General features: G+C 48.2%; 1 protein-coding gene across 12 annotated transcripts in view; it reads right to left on the reverse strand.

Annotated features, from left to right (window-relative positions):
- Trappc9 (trafficking protein particle complex subunit 9) overlaps positions 1 to 14,677 on the reverse strand; it is a 477,026-nt gene that overhangs the window by 354,361 nt on the left and 107,988 nt on the right. For all 12 annotated transcript variants that reach the window (XM_063263588.1, XM_063263579.1, NM_001034156.2 and 9 more), the window contains 4 exons: positions 11,954 to 12,039; positions 9,201 to 9,327; positions 4,771 to 4,903; positions 510 to 673 (listed from right to left, as the gene is read on the reverse strand). In XM_063263588.1, the coding sequence (XP_063119658.1) occupies positions 510 to 673; positions 4,771 to 4,903; positions 9,201 to 9,327; positions 11,954 to 12,039 (510 nt within the window). The remainder of the gene's footprint in view (positions 1 to 509; positions 674 to 4,770; positions 4,904 to 9,200; positions 9,328 to 11,953; positions 12,040 to 14,677) is intronic.

Here is a 14,677-nt window from a genome sequence, read left to right on the forward strand (position 1 = left end):
CCACCCCACCTGTGGAGAGATTACCAACTGATGGCTGCTGAAAGAAGGTAGCCATTTTCTTTGAGTACTTGTTGCCCCTCGTAGGCTAACATTCTCCAGGCGATGGCCACACAGCCAATAATATACAGACGGAGAGATTAGATTCAATGAGTTTAAAAAGAAGAAGACAAAAGAGTTGGGTGGGGATTTGTGGGGTTGGATCTAGGAAAAGTTGGAATGAACATAACAGAAATACATTGCAAAAAACAAAGAATTAATAATAATGCTGTTTTTTAAGCGTTTCCTCCTAACGACTTCAGTTTTCTGTCACTCATCAACACTAACAATTTCTTCAAGCATCAACCAAGGCCCATAACTGACTTACTTAAGTTTCAAGAACCAGGTAAAGGACTTGGCACTGAGGGACACTACAGAAAGAGTCATTAGGTTTCCTGGTTGCACTTTGGGTAACAAGCATCAGCTCTCCGCGGTGTGTCCTCTGATGCACAGATAGTCCCCATGCCACCTACCCTTAGTGGTGAGAAGCTTTGAGGTGACCTCCAGCTGCTCCAGAGGCTCCAGTCCAATGTTCTCCAAGGTAATGGCGAGCTGTTGAGTCTCCCCATTGAAAAGCTGAACAGACACATTAGTGGCTATCTCATCCCCGGCAGAAGGCTGCAGTGAGTGTGCAGACCTGAAATCACAGAGACGACAGGACAAAGAGTGAGGGACAAGAGGGGAAGGCATTGGCAGTCGTTGCGACCATTCACACAGGAACACACTTCAGAAGCAGTCTAGTTGCCCTCACTTTACACACAGAATTTGGGGCTCAGTAATCACAAAGACACAAAGACACAAAACTAGGGGCCATGGAGTTATAGAAGTTAGAGTTGGCAAGTCAGGCCCCAGATTTCAGGGGATCTGACACTGCCTCTACTCAAGATTCATGTGGGGTGAGGCCAAGGTCAAGGGCATCTCTGTCACACAGGAGGAGAGCACACAGTGGATGTCAACAACGCTAAGAGAATTCCATGAGTGAGCCTCTCGGATGTTTACATGTTACAGTCGACCCCCACTTGAATAATCACTTTTTAATGCAGTAAATCACCTCAGAAAAAGTTACAGATGTAGCTATTTATGAATAAATAAATGAACATGTTAATTCCGGGTCATTCCAATGGGAACCTCTCCCCCAACCCATACCCTCTTCTCTAAAGGATAAAACCCGCCAGGGTTTTGGACAAACCCCCTTCTCAGCCCTTGGCTCCTGACTTCCTATGAACAGGCTGTCCAACTCATCCCACCAGGAGCTCAGAGACACCAGAGAGTACCTACATGCTTTATTAAAGCACCACAGGATACTAAAGCAAGAAAGGTGAGGCAGATGCCACCTCTGGGAGCTCCTATAAAAGTAAGAAGAAGTTGAGGTTGACCTTGAGATGGCTGAAGGGACACCTGCAGTAGCAAGCAAGTCCTCCTTGTGTGACAGCAGAGGTAAGCAGTTGAGATGACCCAATTAGTGGGCAGGGGACACAGGGCCTTTCCCCAGAAGGCTCTTCCTTCCTGATAACAGCTCCCTGATTGTTTCCCTCAGCATGACCCCTCCCCCCATCTGTCTCCTGGTCTGGACACTGAGGGCCTTCAAGTGTCTGTCTCCTTTCCCACTTCTCTCTGTGGCTCACCCTGTTAAGTGGTCAGGGGACAAAGAACAGTGGGGACTGAGGCCAGGCCTTGGAGCTATCTGCTGGACACACCCACGGGAACAAAAACAGAACACCTTCCTGGAGCTGCATGTGCTAAGCTGAGGTGAGTGTCCATCCTTCATTGTGGCCAATCGGAAATGCTACACCTGGCACACTGCGCCCAGTGCAACTGCAGACCGTTGTTCACCTGCTCTTTACCTATGCAGTTTAGGGACTCACAGAGATGCTCTGCCTCCACTGAGACCCCATTTTAAATACCTCCATTTTTCCTAAAGAGAAACCTTGACATATATATATATATATAGTATGGCAAAGCTCTATCAGGGGCTAAGGCGTTTTTACTCCCGAGTGTGCCTCTTTTTGTGCCTTCGTTAGCCCATGGACACGTGGGTCTTTGCCACTATTTAACTATCAGGTACAAGTTTTGGCAACAGTGTATATGGTCTCTCTCATCTTAGGCACATACCCAAGAAGAGAATAGCTGGGTCATTAAACTCATGTTTGATCTTTTAAAAGACTTCCAGATGAGCACAGCATTTTACATTCCCATCAGCAGTACATGAGGGAGAACGCTTGCTCCTGTAACCCCTTCCCAGCCTGGCTGTTGTCTGTTTTCTGATCACAGCCACCCCAGTGGACGTGAGCTGCCGTCTCGGGGTGGGGGAGTGAGCTCCAGAGAGACGAACGGCTCTGCACCCTTCCAGGCTACTTATATTCTGTGCGTGCATCTTTCAGGCTGCAAGACTTATTGAGATCATTTGCCGATTTTTCTAATTAGGTTGTTTGTCTTCTTTACACCGAGTTTTTAAAGCTCTTTATATAGATACCACTCTATCAGATATGTGCTGGGCGAATTCTCCCTTTCAACCTGTGGGTTGTCTTTTCATTTTCCTAATGGCATCTTTGGACGCACCACTGTTTTTTTATTGTGATGAGGTCCCAGCTATCAAGGTTTTATACTATGGATGCTAACCCAAGGTCAAGAGCCTGTCTTCTTCTGAAAATGTGGGACTTCAGCTCTTGCAATCAGACCTGTTGTCCCTTTTGAGTTATCGTTTTCAATTTTGCTTTTATTCCTCGATCATGAGCCCCCCTCCCTCCATAGCCGGCTGCCCATGCACACCCCACCCCGAGACCCACAGCTGCTGCCTCCTCCCCGTCCAACTCGTAACTATGGATGGTCAGAGGGCAGGACGGCTCCCTGTCATTCTCTCCCATTTGACAAACACAAGGCCAGGACGGCCACGTTCACTGTTAGAGCACTGCTGGACAAGGGAAAGGGGCCACCAAATGGATGGGAAAATCATAGGACACATTTTACAACAGTGGATACCCATCCTGATGAGTCAGCAAATGAATGGCTGTTGCATTCTGAGATGCCTGTGAGAAGCACAGTTTTGAATCATTTAAAATTACGCTTTCCGGTCCTATGCTCTGATCCAGCCTGGTAAAGGTCACTCCCACCCCTTATTGAAGAAACTTTTTTGCAGCAGATGGAGATCTTCACAGAAAGTCACAACAGGTAAAAAAGAAAGAGAGAGAGAGAGAGAGAGAGAGAGAGAGAGGGAGGGAGGGAGGGAGGGAGGGAGGGAGGGAGGAAGGAAGGAAGGAAGGAAGGAAGGAAGGAAGGAAGGCAGAGAACAGCTGGCTGTGGGATGCCTGGCCCCAACTGATACACCCATAGCACAACCCCTTCACCTAGAGCTCATGAAACACCTTGGAAGAGGGGGTGGAGAGATCCCAAGAGCCTCAGGACCAAGAAGTTGGCTGTGAGATTGTATGGTCCAGATATGACACTGTGACATCACTGTCTAAACAGGGCCTGAGCAATGACAGGAGTTGACACAGCAGAATAGGGTCAGGGCATCTCACCAGACCCCACTGCTAGATGAAGAGCTGTGGGGGCTTACTGACAGCTGAGATGGGGAGATTTCGTCTCTCCCAGGGAGGAGCCCCCTAATTGGTTCCCCAATGGCACTATAAACAGCTCTAAACAGACTCAGCAGACTGTGTTTGTGCATTGATTCATCCATATAACAAGTAAAAAAGAAGCCATGAATTTGGGGTGGGGGGAATGGGACAAAGGGGTGGGGGAGCCGAGAGGAGAGGGAAGGATGATGGAAGATTTTAACTTAAAGTTAGGCTTTTTAAAATGTGAAAAGTCTTCAGTTACATATGTGGCTACAAAATAAGCAGAAACTACCTCGTCCAACCCAAGAATGTAGTTTTTTAAAAAACAGGCTGGCTAAGACACTGCAAAGCAAGGCAAGATCATAAAGCCCTAAACAGCTAGCTGTTCTGGCCACCTAGGCTTACTCCCTTTAATGTTTCCATAAAATGCTAAAAACGAACAAAGAGAAAAACTTTGTGAGAAAGAAAGAAAGAAAGAAAGAAAGAAAGAAAGAAAGAAAAGAAGGAAGGAGGAAGGAAAGAGACAGAGACAGAGAGAGAGAGAGAGAGAGAGAGAGAGAGAAAATCATGTTTTAAAGTCATAAGAACCTCCAATCTACCCCCTCCCCCGTGTGTGTGTGTGTGTGTGTGTGTGTGTGTGTGTGTGTGTGTGTGTGTGTGTGTAGGTCAGAGGTCAACATCAGGTGTCTTCCTCTACAGCAGCACACTTTTTTTGGTAGGGCTCTCAGTGAATATGGAACTTGCCATCTCACTAGGTTGACAGTGAACACCCAGGATCCTGCCATCTCTGGTGTTGCAGGCCACCAGGTTTACATTGGTGCTGGGGGTCCAAACTCAGGTCCTTGTGTTTGTGCAGCAAGCACCCTACCCACTGAGCCATTTCTCGAGGCCCCACGAGTTTTTCTTAAATGGTCATAAAACCTAAACTGGTTCTTGTGGTTCTGATTCTAACGGCTAACTGTACCTTTGCTCTGGTGAGAAAGGCTTCAACTGGGCTCTTACATATTTTCAGAGAATATATTAACTCTCTGGTCTCTTAAGGTCCCTCTGCTGTTTCCTGCCTTACCCAAACCAGATGAACCCCAACCGTTTGTGCTGTTTTCAGAAATGTATAGCCAAAGAGTGTCCTAAGGTCGACTGCTTCCAGCCACTGACCCCTGTGCCCTCCGGCCCCTACCTGGGCAACGATGTGCTGATCTGCAGTCTTGGCAAGGCAGGGATGACTTCCACGGTGGAGCCGCTCGTTTTCAGTCCTGGGAGGTTGTCCAGAAGACAGTCGCTGAAGACCCCAAAGACTGTGGTGTGGTAGCCTGCAATACAGATGGTTTCGTGCCTCCTGACGAGGCTTGGCCCCTACTAAAGGCCACAAAGAAAACACTAAAATCCCCCTCCTCCCTCACCCATGTTCCCTACTGCTCACTGTACCCCAAAGACCCTGGCTGTCCTTGGACAAAATGAAGCAGAGGACACTGTGCCCTGTTTCCCAAGGTTGGCCAGGCCTAGACAAAGTGTCCTTGTAAAGGGCCCTAAGTACTCCCAGTCCTCACGGCTCAGCAGTTTCCATCTCTGCTCTTTTCTAATATACCTTTCAGGTTTAGCATCTCTAACATGATAGCGATGCTAATATTCCTCTCCCAGGCATAATGTGACTTAATGAGCATCTGAAAACTACTTTAGAACCCTCTGTTGAGAGACGAAGGTTCAAGAGCCAATTATTGTCATTACAGCTGCTTCATGATGCGGCAGCTCGACCACACGGGTGCGAGGACCACAATTTAAGATCAGCACAGGGTCCTCGCAAGGAGAAAGATAAGCACTTGAAATTGTTTAAGCAAAGCTTTAAAATGGCTTTTTGAGATTTTAAAAGGTGATTCTGTAAACAGTACTTGCTTTGTAACAAATGTAGGTGATGGCCGGGAGCTAGAAGCCTAGACTTGAGTATTACATCCCAGAGGGACAAGAAAGTTACTCCCTAAGGAGGAGCCATTCTCCTTCCCAGTGGGCATCACTCATTCTGTTTGTGGAGCAGCAAAAGGCAATTCCTCCACTCCAGCCACACCCACTCTAACACAGCCACACCCACTCTCTTGCATAGCCACACCCACTCTCTAACACAGCCACACCCACTCCCTTGCATAGCCACACCCACTCTCTAACACAACCACAGCCATCTATCAAAGCAGCCATACTCCCTCTGATACAGCAGCCACGCCCCTCCCAGGCAGAGCATCTGCACCCGTCCCGACACTGAAGCCACGCCCCTCCCTGACATAGCAACCACACCAATCCCTGACAGAGACGCCCCCTTTGACCCAGTAGCCACTTGCTTCCTTCCCACTCAGAGCCTCTCAAAGTCTGTCTATGGTGTTTAATTTCTTCCCAGAAGCTCCCTTGGGCACTAATATCCCATGCTTTCTTCTGTATGGAACCTGATATGATTTTGTCTATTAAGCATTTGTTATTTTATAATTCTTAATTACAATCAGTCATTTTCCTTTGCTTCAGACATAGCCAATGCTAAAACCATAGCCACATGAACTCTAGTCTGGGGACAATGTTTAGTGCAGGTCCAGATGATCTAGGCCACCCAGGCAACTAAGGATCACCAAAAGTAGGCACTAACCCCGGCCCTCCGCCCCCAGACTCTCACACTCACTGAGCTACAGTAGCTTCTGTCTTGTGCCTGGCCCATCTACTCGTGCCTTCCCCTCCCCATTCACAGCCACAACTCTGCCTGTGTCTTTCCTACCTGGACTCTGAGGACAGATGCTAGGTCTTTTAAGATCTACCCCACAGCCTGTGGTCAGGTAGCTCTGAAGCCTGTCTGGCAAGCTTCCCCTCTGTCCAAACATAGCAGCTAGCCCCAACTAGCTTCAGGATGATTCCCAAGGCCTCCATGATGCCCATCTCCTTCCTGCCGCATTACTGTCTACCCCACCCTGGCTACCTCCATCTAACCACCACACCCCAGAAATGCCAGTCTCAAGACTGGAAAAGCTGCTCTCTCTGCCTGGAGCCCATCTAGACATTGGTTCCAATTGTCTACTCCTGGTGGACCTTCTAAGATCAGGGCCACCTACTAAGGCAGGCCTCCCTGCTGGGTCCCCAGCATCCCCTAGTTCTCACATCTCCATCCATCTCAGCACTTGCTGGGATAGCATTTAACTGTCCAGCAGGCGACAACTTTCCCAGACAGCACATATGCTGCTGAGCAATAGTTAAGGCAAGAAAGAAGAAAGAAGCCACACCTGATGTCATGGAAACTAAGATATACCGAGTGTCATGGGAACATCACAGGGACCAAATCAAGATGACAGGCTAGAAGAATGCTTGCCCTGAGAACTGATTGAGGCTCAGGTGCCCTTAAAGACAAATCCATGTAAGTAAGGTTCAGATGACTGGTGTACTATGGGTACCATCGGGAACCCTGTGACACACAAGTCTTTCCAAGAGGGAATATAAGGACACTGGGTGAAGGTGTTCCAGGCTCAGGAATATACCTTAAAACAAGACTGATGAGGGCCTTGGCATGGGAGGTGGGCCCATCAGCAAGTAGGCTGAAGACAGAAATGGCCAGTCCTTGTGCTCTGTGATTAAACACTGTGAGAGAACCATGACATGAAACTAACCATGTAGGCAGCAGGAAATAGCAGCTCTCGTATTGTAGTGAGAATTTTGGTTTCTTTAAAGACCCAGTTGTGTTATGCGAATATGTTTTTGTTTTAATCCTAGGTGTGAGATAAAGGGCTGCTTCAGATTGTTCATAGCCAGTAACTATGATTGCCTCGTGCTCTAGGAGGGGCATGATTTTTGCCAGTTGCAGACAGCTTATATTTGAAACTTTGGGGACTCGGAGAGGGTATAAATGGGAGAGTCCCCAAGAAGGCCTGTGGCAGCTACTGCTCCCCCTGCTGCTCCCCTGCTGCTCCCCCTGCTGCTCCCCCTGCTGCTCCCCCTGCTGCTCCCCCTGCTGCTCCCCCTGCTGCTCCTGGTTAATGTTTGCCAAGTGGTTCTGAGCAAAGACAGGAGAAGAAGAAATTGGATATTCAGAAGATGAAGATTAGACTTACCCCAAGCAACTTGACAGCCCTAATCATCGGGAAGTATCTAAAGGGGTCTACATCCCCTTACCCCTCTGACCTTTCCTGCCTACCTAGTGTTGGAAAGGATTGGGATAGAGAAGGACAGTAGAGATAAGAACCCAATAAAATAACTGGGAGAGAGAGACAGACAGACAGAGACAGACAGAGACAGAGAGAGACCGAGAGACAGACAGACAGAGACAGAGACAGAGAGAGACAGAGAGACAGACAGACAGAGACAGAGACAGACAGAGAGACAGAGACAGAGACAGAGAGAGACAGAGAGACAGACAGACAGAGAGACAGAGAGAGACAGACAGAGACAGAGAGACAGATAGAGACAGAGACAGAGACAGACAGAGAGACAGAGACAGAGAGAGACAGAGAGACAGACAGAGACAGACAGAGACAGACAGAGACAGAGACAGAGAGACTGACTACATTGTATAGTATTATCAGTGAGGTCTGGGAGCTGGTTAGGGTAAATGGTGCACAAAGACACTTCACTAAGATGGGAGCCTTTAAGAGAAAGGCTACTTCAGGGAGAAGAGGTAGGGTCTTGGTGTGGCATAGTATACATGAAGAGTTCACAGGACCTCCAAGGAGATAGCAAGCAGTGGGGGCTGTCCCTATGGGAGGACCAGAAGCATGCATGACATGACTAAAGGCAGGAGGAGGTCCCTGCTTGGTAGGGTTATGAAGCAAGAAGAGAAAAGGGAGAAAAAAACAAAGGTGGAGTGAAGACTCCAGGAAGAGTCCAGGGAAATGGCTTGGCAGGTAAAGTGCTTACCATGCAAGCCAGGAGCCTGAGTTTAATCCAGAACATACATAAAGTCAATATCATCATCTGACTTCCACATGCACGCCACGGCATATGTGCTACCCATACACACGCATACATCATGCAAACTGAGAAGAAAGGAGGAGCAGGGTCAGGGAGGGCAGGGAAGAAGGGATAGGATAACAGAGGGAGGAAGCCAGCATACAGCATGCAGAAACCAAGACTGAACCAGACCAGGGAGGAGGCACCATGCCAAGGCTGATCTCTGTACAAGATTAGGAAAAGACTAAACAGTAGGCCCAGTTTCAGCCAGAATAGAACTGCTCTTGATCATGGTGACAAGAGTTTTGATAAGTATCAAGATTTGCATAGAGAATGCAGGGCATCGAGAAACCACTGCAGAGGTGGATGGTAGAGTCTTCACGGACATACAAAGCTCTGAAGGGGGCACAGTGGCTCTGAAGTGGATTTGGTGGCAGTGAAAGAGGCTGAGTCCATGCTGTCCCAAAGGAGAAAAGCAAAGATGAGGCGAGGCAAACTAGAGCAGCCAAGGCACAGGACTTTGTCCCCACAGCAGCACATCAGGTACCCAGCACACAGCAAAACCAACTTTTTTCTATCATCTCACTTTGGATATAAGTGCCATCATCTCATTGTCATTTAGCTGGTTAGGATCATGGGTGAGGTGACCAGCTCCGGTGATCTGCATCAGTGATGCAGAAACCACAGAGGAACTCTCCTTACCATTCACAGTGATCATCCCTGTAGTCTGTGGGACCCCGACCAGTGTCACCGGGTACAAACCAGATTCCGCAGGAAGGGAGAGTGCTGCAGGAAGAGACTCGAACTCCACTCCGCTGGTGAGAAGCCCCTGCAGGAAGTGAAGGAGCACTGTGAGGAGGCACAGGCCAGACTCAGGCTGGACAGCCACCTCTTATTGAGCTCCGTGGCACTCACTGCAGAAACCGTGGGAATGAAAAGTCCGGCAGCTTTTCAAAACCCCTCAGAGAACTTCAAGGGAGACTGGTGTGATCCGGACAGGAGAGCGGCAAGCAAAAGCCCCGCTGAGGCTAGGCCCACTATTGTCATCTGATCCCTTGCTTTGCTATTTCGTCAAATGAGAATACAGACCCAAAGAAAAGTAAATAAATATCGTGTCTCACACACAAAAGAAAAAGAGAGTGTGGGAAGTCTCAGAAGTTGGCTTCGCACCAGGGCATCTGTGACTTATTTGTTCATCTCAATGGTCACCGAGCTTGCTAGTGAACCACAAGTCCTGAGCCTCAAGGAGCTGCTCTGGGCGGGCCATAGCACAGAGACATCAGTCCTTAGGAGGTCCCAGTCAGTGTGACAGGGACAACTGTTCACAAAGGCAACGTCTCATCGTTGCCACCCCTTGGAATCCATGCTGAACCCTGAATAAGCAAGTATGGTCAGCAAAGAGGCAAAGGCCAGAAGGACGTTTCAACAACACAAGCATCAACATGAGCTAGGAAAAAACACCCTGAAAAGCAAAAGGAAGGAAATAGCATTAACAAAGACCATAAACATCTTGGAGTAAATTCCAAGATGTTGTGCAAGATTTCATGGCAGCTACTAAACAAAGAGGACCTCAATGGAGAAAGAATTTCCAGATTCTCCCAAGTGATAAGGCTCTCCTCAGGACAGTAGTCAAATCGGTAGGAGCTATTTTAGATACATTGACCAGGAGTGAGTGCACAGACTCTGTGAGCATTGCTCACAATAGAAGGAAGCATGCCAACATCAAAAGGAGGGAGGCAGGGGTGGGGGACTCCGGGGAACAGGCTGGGATAGCCGAGGTGTGAACCACCAGAGGGTTTGTACTTATGCACATGTATATGTGTGCACAGAGAAATGAAAACAGGTATATGTGTGCACACATTTGCACGTCCTTTCCCATCTCTGTCCACAGAGAACACCAGAAACAAAGGCAATCTGGTGGATTCGATGATGTATGTGAGGTATGCACAGATGCCATGGGTGAGAGTAGAAGAAAAGCCCATTATACGGCTGTTGTCCCTAAGCAAAATACATGGACACTCAGCTTAGGTTTAAGTTAACTAGAGCCAAATGGCAGCTGCTAATACATCTTCAGGGCAGGTGGTGAATATATGAGAGTTTATGCCTAAAATGCTTCGTAATTATTTAAGTTTCTGTCCCCAAGGGGAGAACTATCTCCAAGCAGACCTTTAACTTAAAATGTTTTACTCTTAATCTTTTACAATAAGCATATATTTTTAATGTGCTTATCATGAAAATAATGAAAACTACTTTTAAAGATTTGTCTTTTAAATTAGCCAGGCATACTAAACATGCCTTGAATCTCAGCACTTGGAAGGTAGAGGCAGGTGTAGTGCTAGGAGTTCAAGGCCAGTCAGTTACGTAGTGAGACTCTGTCTCAAAGACAAAAGAAAAAAGAAAGAATATATGGAGAGCAGCGGCAGCCCTCAGACAGCAGCAACAGATTCTCACCGAGGGCAGGGCAGAGAACTCAGCAGATGATGAGTTCATCAAGCAAGAAAGAAGACCAGAGTTTGGATCCCCAGAACCCACATAAATGTCAGGTGAGTGTGAAAACAAACCTTTAACTCCAGCTCACAAGGAGCAGAAGGGATCCCTGGAGCAAGCTGGCTGGTAAGACTCACCACATTAGCAAGCTCTGGATTTGACTGGGAGATCCTGCCTCAAAAATTTAAGGTGGCCGGGCAGTGGTGACCCACACCTTTAATCCTAGCACTTGGGAGGCAGAGGCAGGTGGATCTCTGAGTTCAAGACCAGCCTGGTCTACAGAGTGAGTTCTAGGACAGCCAGGGCTGCAGAGAAACCCTGTCTCTAAAAACCAAAAACAAATAAAATCGAGGTGAAAGAGCAACAGGGAAGATCCCCAACATCATGCAAATGTGCACACACACCCGCGCACACCTGAGAGAAGAAGACCGCAAGGAGGAGCCATAGCAAATGTGCACACGCACCCGTGCACTGCACCCGTGCACACCTGAGAGGAAAAGAGCTCAAGGAGGATCATAGAACACTGGAACAGGGGCCTAGCCTGAGGCCCACACGACGAGGTCATACATCTCCTCTGACCACACAAGTTGGTGAGCTGTTCTGAGTGGCTTGACTGACTACAAAGTGAGTGACCACCAAGGGGATAGGTCAGAGCCATGCACTGCAAACATTCTTTTCTTACTAAACAGTGGCCTGTACTAGACTTTGAGCCCTGATCTCCAGATGATTATTTCAAGTCTCTATATTCAATCAATTAAGATCATCGTGTCCATAAATGGAAGGCTTGTTTGTATATGAGTCCCAAGCAAAGACATGACGTGACAAAGCATGGTCTCTGCACACAGAATGTTCAGAGACCTTACCTAACCGGAAGTAAAATCAAGTAGATGTCAGTGGATGCACATGCCCAACACTAAGCAAAAAGGTGTTTTCGGTGATAATTAGGCCAAATGTCTGGTTGCACGTACCATGTTTTCCACGCGGAGCTCAAACGGCATCGGGTTGTACACCATCAGCTGGACTTCACACACGTCTCCTTGAACCCACTGGAAATCTACGAAATACATACAGAAGATCTCCAAGGTGAGTGGGTACCATCATTACTATTCTCCGTTTGTTGTCCGCAGAGCAGAGCCTGGGCATGAGCAGTTCACACTGAGTTCCTAAGAACTATGAACCATAGGAAACCAGTGACAATGGCTATGGTGGTGACCGGTGCTTCTCTGAGCACCTGTACCTCCGGGGGCCACTTGTAAGAGGCCCAGAGCATGACCTCTATGCCCCCTAAAACCTGGTCAGACATGCTCCTTCCTGATTTATTCCAACAACCTGCTTTGGGGCATGCACAACTGCCCCAAAGGCCTCTGAATAGTCACCACTGAGAAACAGTCTCTCACTTGATCCAGAACAACCCTGAGTCAGGTTCTAAAGTCCCACTCTGCAGATGACACAACTGGAGCCCGGGGTGGCACTATCAGAATCTGAAGTTACCTAATAGGAAGTAAGAGCTTCAGGGCCAGGCTACAGTAACACTCAAGATGGCCGCTGACAGCCCTGGCCTGTCCAGGCCACTGCTTTGCTCCTGGGATAGCGGTTGATATCAGCGCAAGAGCTTGCAAGGACTGAAGTCCTATTGCAAATGATATCAGACCCAAGACGGTGTGGTGGCTCTGGTCTGCAATGTCAGTCCACAGGGAGCTGAAGCAAGGGCATCAAGAGTGAAGCCAAAGTGAAAGACAGGAGACCCTGTCTCAAAACAAAGAAAGCAGGAGACTCTGCACCCTATGTGCTCCAGCCCTGCACCTAGGCTGTCCAGCTTCCTCTCCTGGGGAAGCTTCCTCTCCTATCCTGCCCTTTGTGCGCGCCATCTGGATCAGTGGTAAGCTTTTTTTCCCTTAAGAACTGGTTAGGAAAAGCATCACCTCCGTTTGTTTAGATAAAATGTCAGAGGGGAATTACAGGAGCTGGAGTAGTGCTGGATCAGATGAAATGTGGGACCATTTACCCAGAGATGAGTAAGAATCTGGTGGCACTAAGCAAACACGGTGCCTCCCGGCACATGGCACAGCACCATGGGCCACCTAGGCTGTACACCACTGAAGCCGGTTCAGCTGTACTTTCCCTGATTCAGTCATAAGAAGCTGTTGGAGCCTTCCTTTTATGAAAATAGTCTACATTTGCAGAAGAGACCAAGGCAAACACTGTCTAGCCAAGAGTCTAAAATCACATGCAGCCCAACACAGCGTCACAAAGCTGACTTAAAATATTAGGAGGTTTTTTGTTTGGTTGGTTGGTCTGGTTTGGTTTGGCTTGGGTTCTTGTTGGTTTTGTTTTGTTTTCTTTGTTTGGAATGAAGAACTCAATTGGGGGGCTCTGTCAGGTGTGAACTTTGTAGATAACAATGTTGTATTAGGGTGTCGGGCGACTAGGCTGACCGACTCCAGCAGCTTGCACAGCTGTGGGATCTGAGGCCACAGGTGCCAGCGCCCTCATTTTCAGGCACAGGAGAGTGAGCCCTACTTCTCATGAGTGCCAAGGAAGCACTCGGACAAACCAGCTACATATCAACTCCAAATGTATACTTCTGAGTGGAAAATGTAATTTATATTCTATAGCTTCTAATGTCCTTTCTGGAACTATCCTGATTACTGAGTCCACGCTGGAGGCCTGAAGACATCTCTGGACTAAATTTCAAATGTTTCTAAGTGGATCTCCAAGTGTAACAAGAGAGTTACTGTAGCATCAGAGATGTAGTGCATCTTGGAGATGTCCTTGGGGGTCAGAGAGGGGTCCTGAGAACACTGTCCAACTCCTTGCCCGCCTCTGTGTCTGTCTGTGGGCCAATGTAGCTGCTTCATGAGCTCTGCACTTTACAGAGGTGGTGCATGGTAGGATTAAGAGTCTCCCTAGGCTTTTTGTTTGTTTTTGAGACAGGCTCTTGTTTATAAGTAGTCCAGCTACATGGGGTAGTTGAGAAGTCAGTGAGCCAGTGCAGGACAATGCCATCCTCTGCCTCCAATAAGATGAAGGGAGCCATTCCCATCAGAGGTTGCACTAGGGCCCAATGCATTGCAAAGGGACAACTGACCCTCCCCATAGTGCCTGCTGAGTGGGAAATGCTGTCTGCCCTCCCTGGTTATCAAGTACCCCTGATTAGACACTTCCTGTCACTACCATATGTCCTTGTCTCCACAGCAAAGGAACTGTGGTAAGGGACCTATGTCTGGAGCTAACTTTCTTTGGAGGGGGTGTGGGTAGAGACAGGGTTTCACTGTGTAGCTCCGGCTGTCCTGAAACTTATTCTATAAACCAGGCTGGCCTTGAACTCAGAAATCTGTCTATCTCTGCCCCCCAAGTGCTGAACTTCTAAAAGCATGTGCCACCATGCCTGGCTTGGGGCTGACTTTCAAAACCATACAGCAAGATGGAATTCCAAAGACTCAGCACACATTTGCAGGAATTCACTGGCACTCAGTATCAGCTGCCTTCTCTTGAAACATTAGCCCATAGCTCTCTTTACTTCCTCCTTAACCGATCTCACGCGCTTTCTGAGACAAGCTCTCATACAGCCCAGGCTAGCCTCCAACTCACTGTGTAGCCGAGGAAGGCTTCAAACTTCTGACCCACCTATGCCTTCCTCCCGAGAGCTGGGGTTACCAATGTGGATGACCACACACAGAACAATCAGTGCT

This window comes from Rattus norvegicus, chromosome 7 (genome assembly GCF_036323735.1).
Source record: "Rattus norvegicus strain BN/NHsdMcwi chromosome 7, GRCr8, whole genome shotgun sequence".
NCBI classification, from domain to species: domain Eukaryota; kingdom Metazoa; phylum Chordata; class Mammalia; order Rodentia; family Muridae; genus Rattus; species Rattus norvegicus.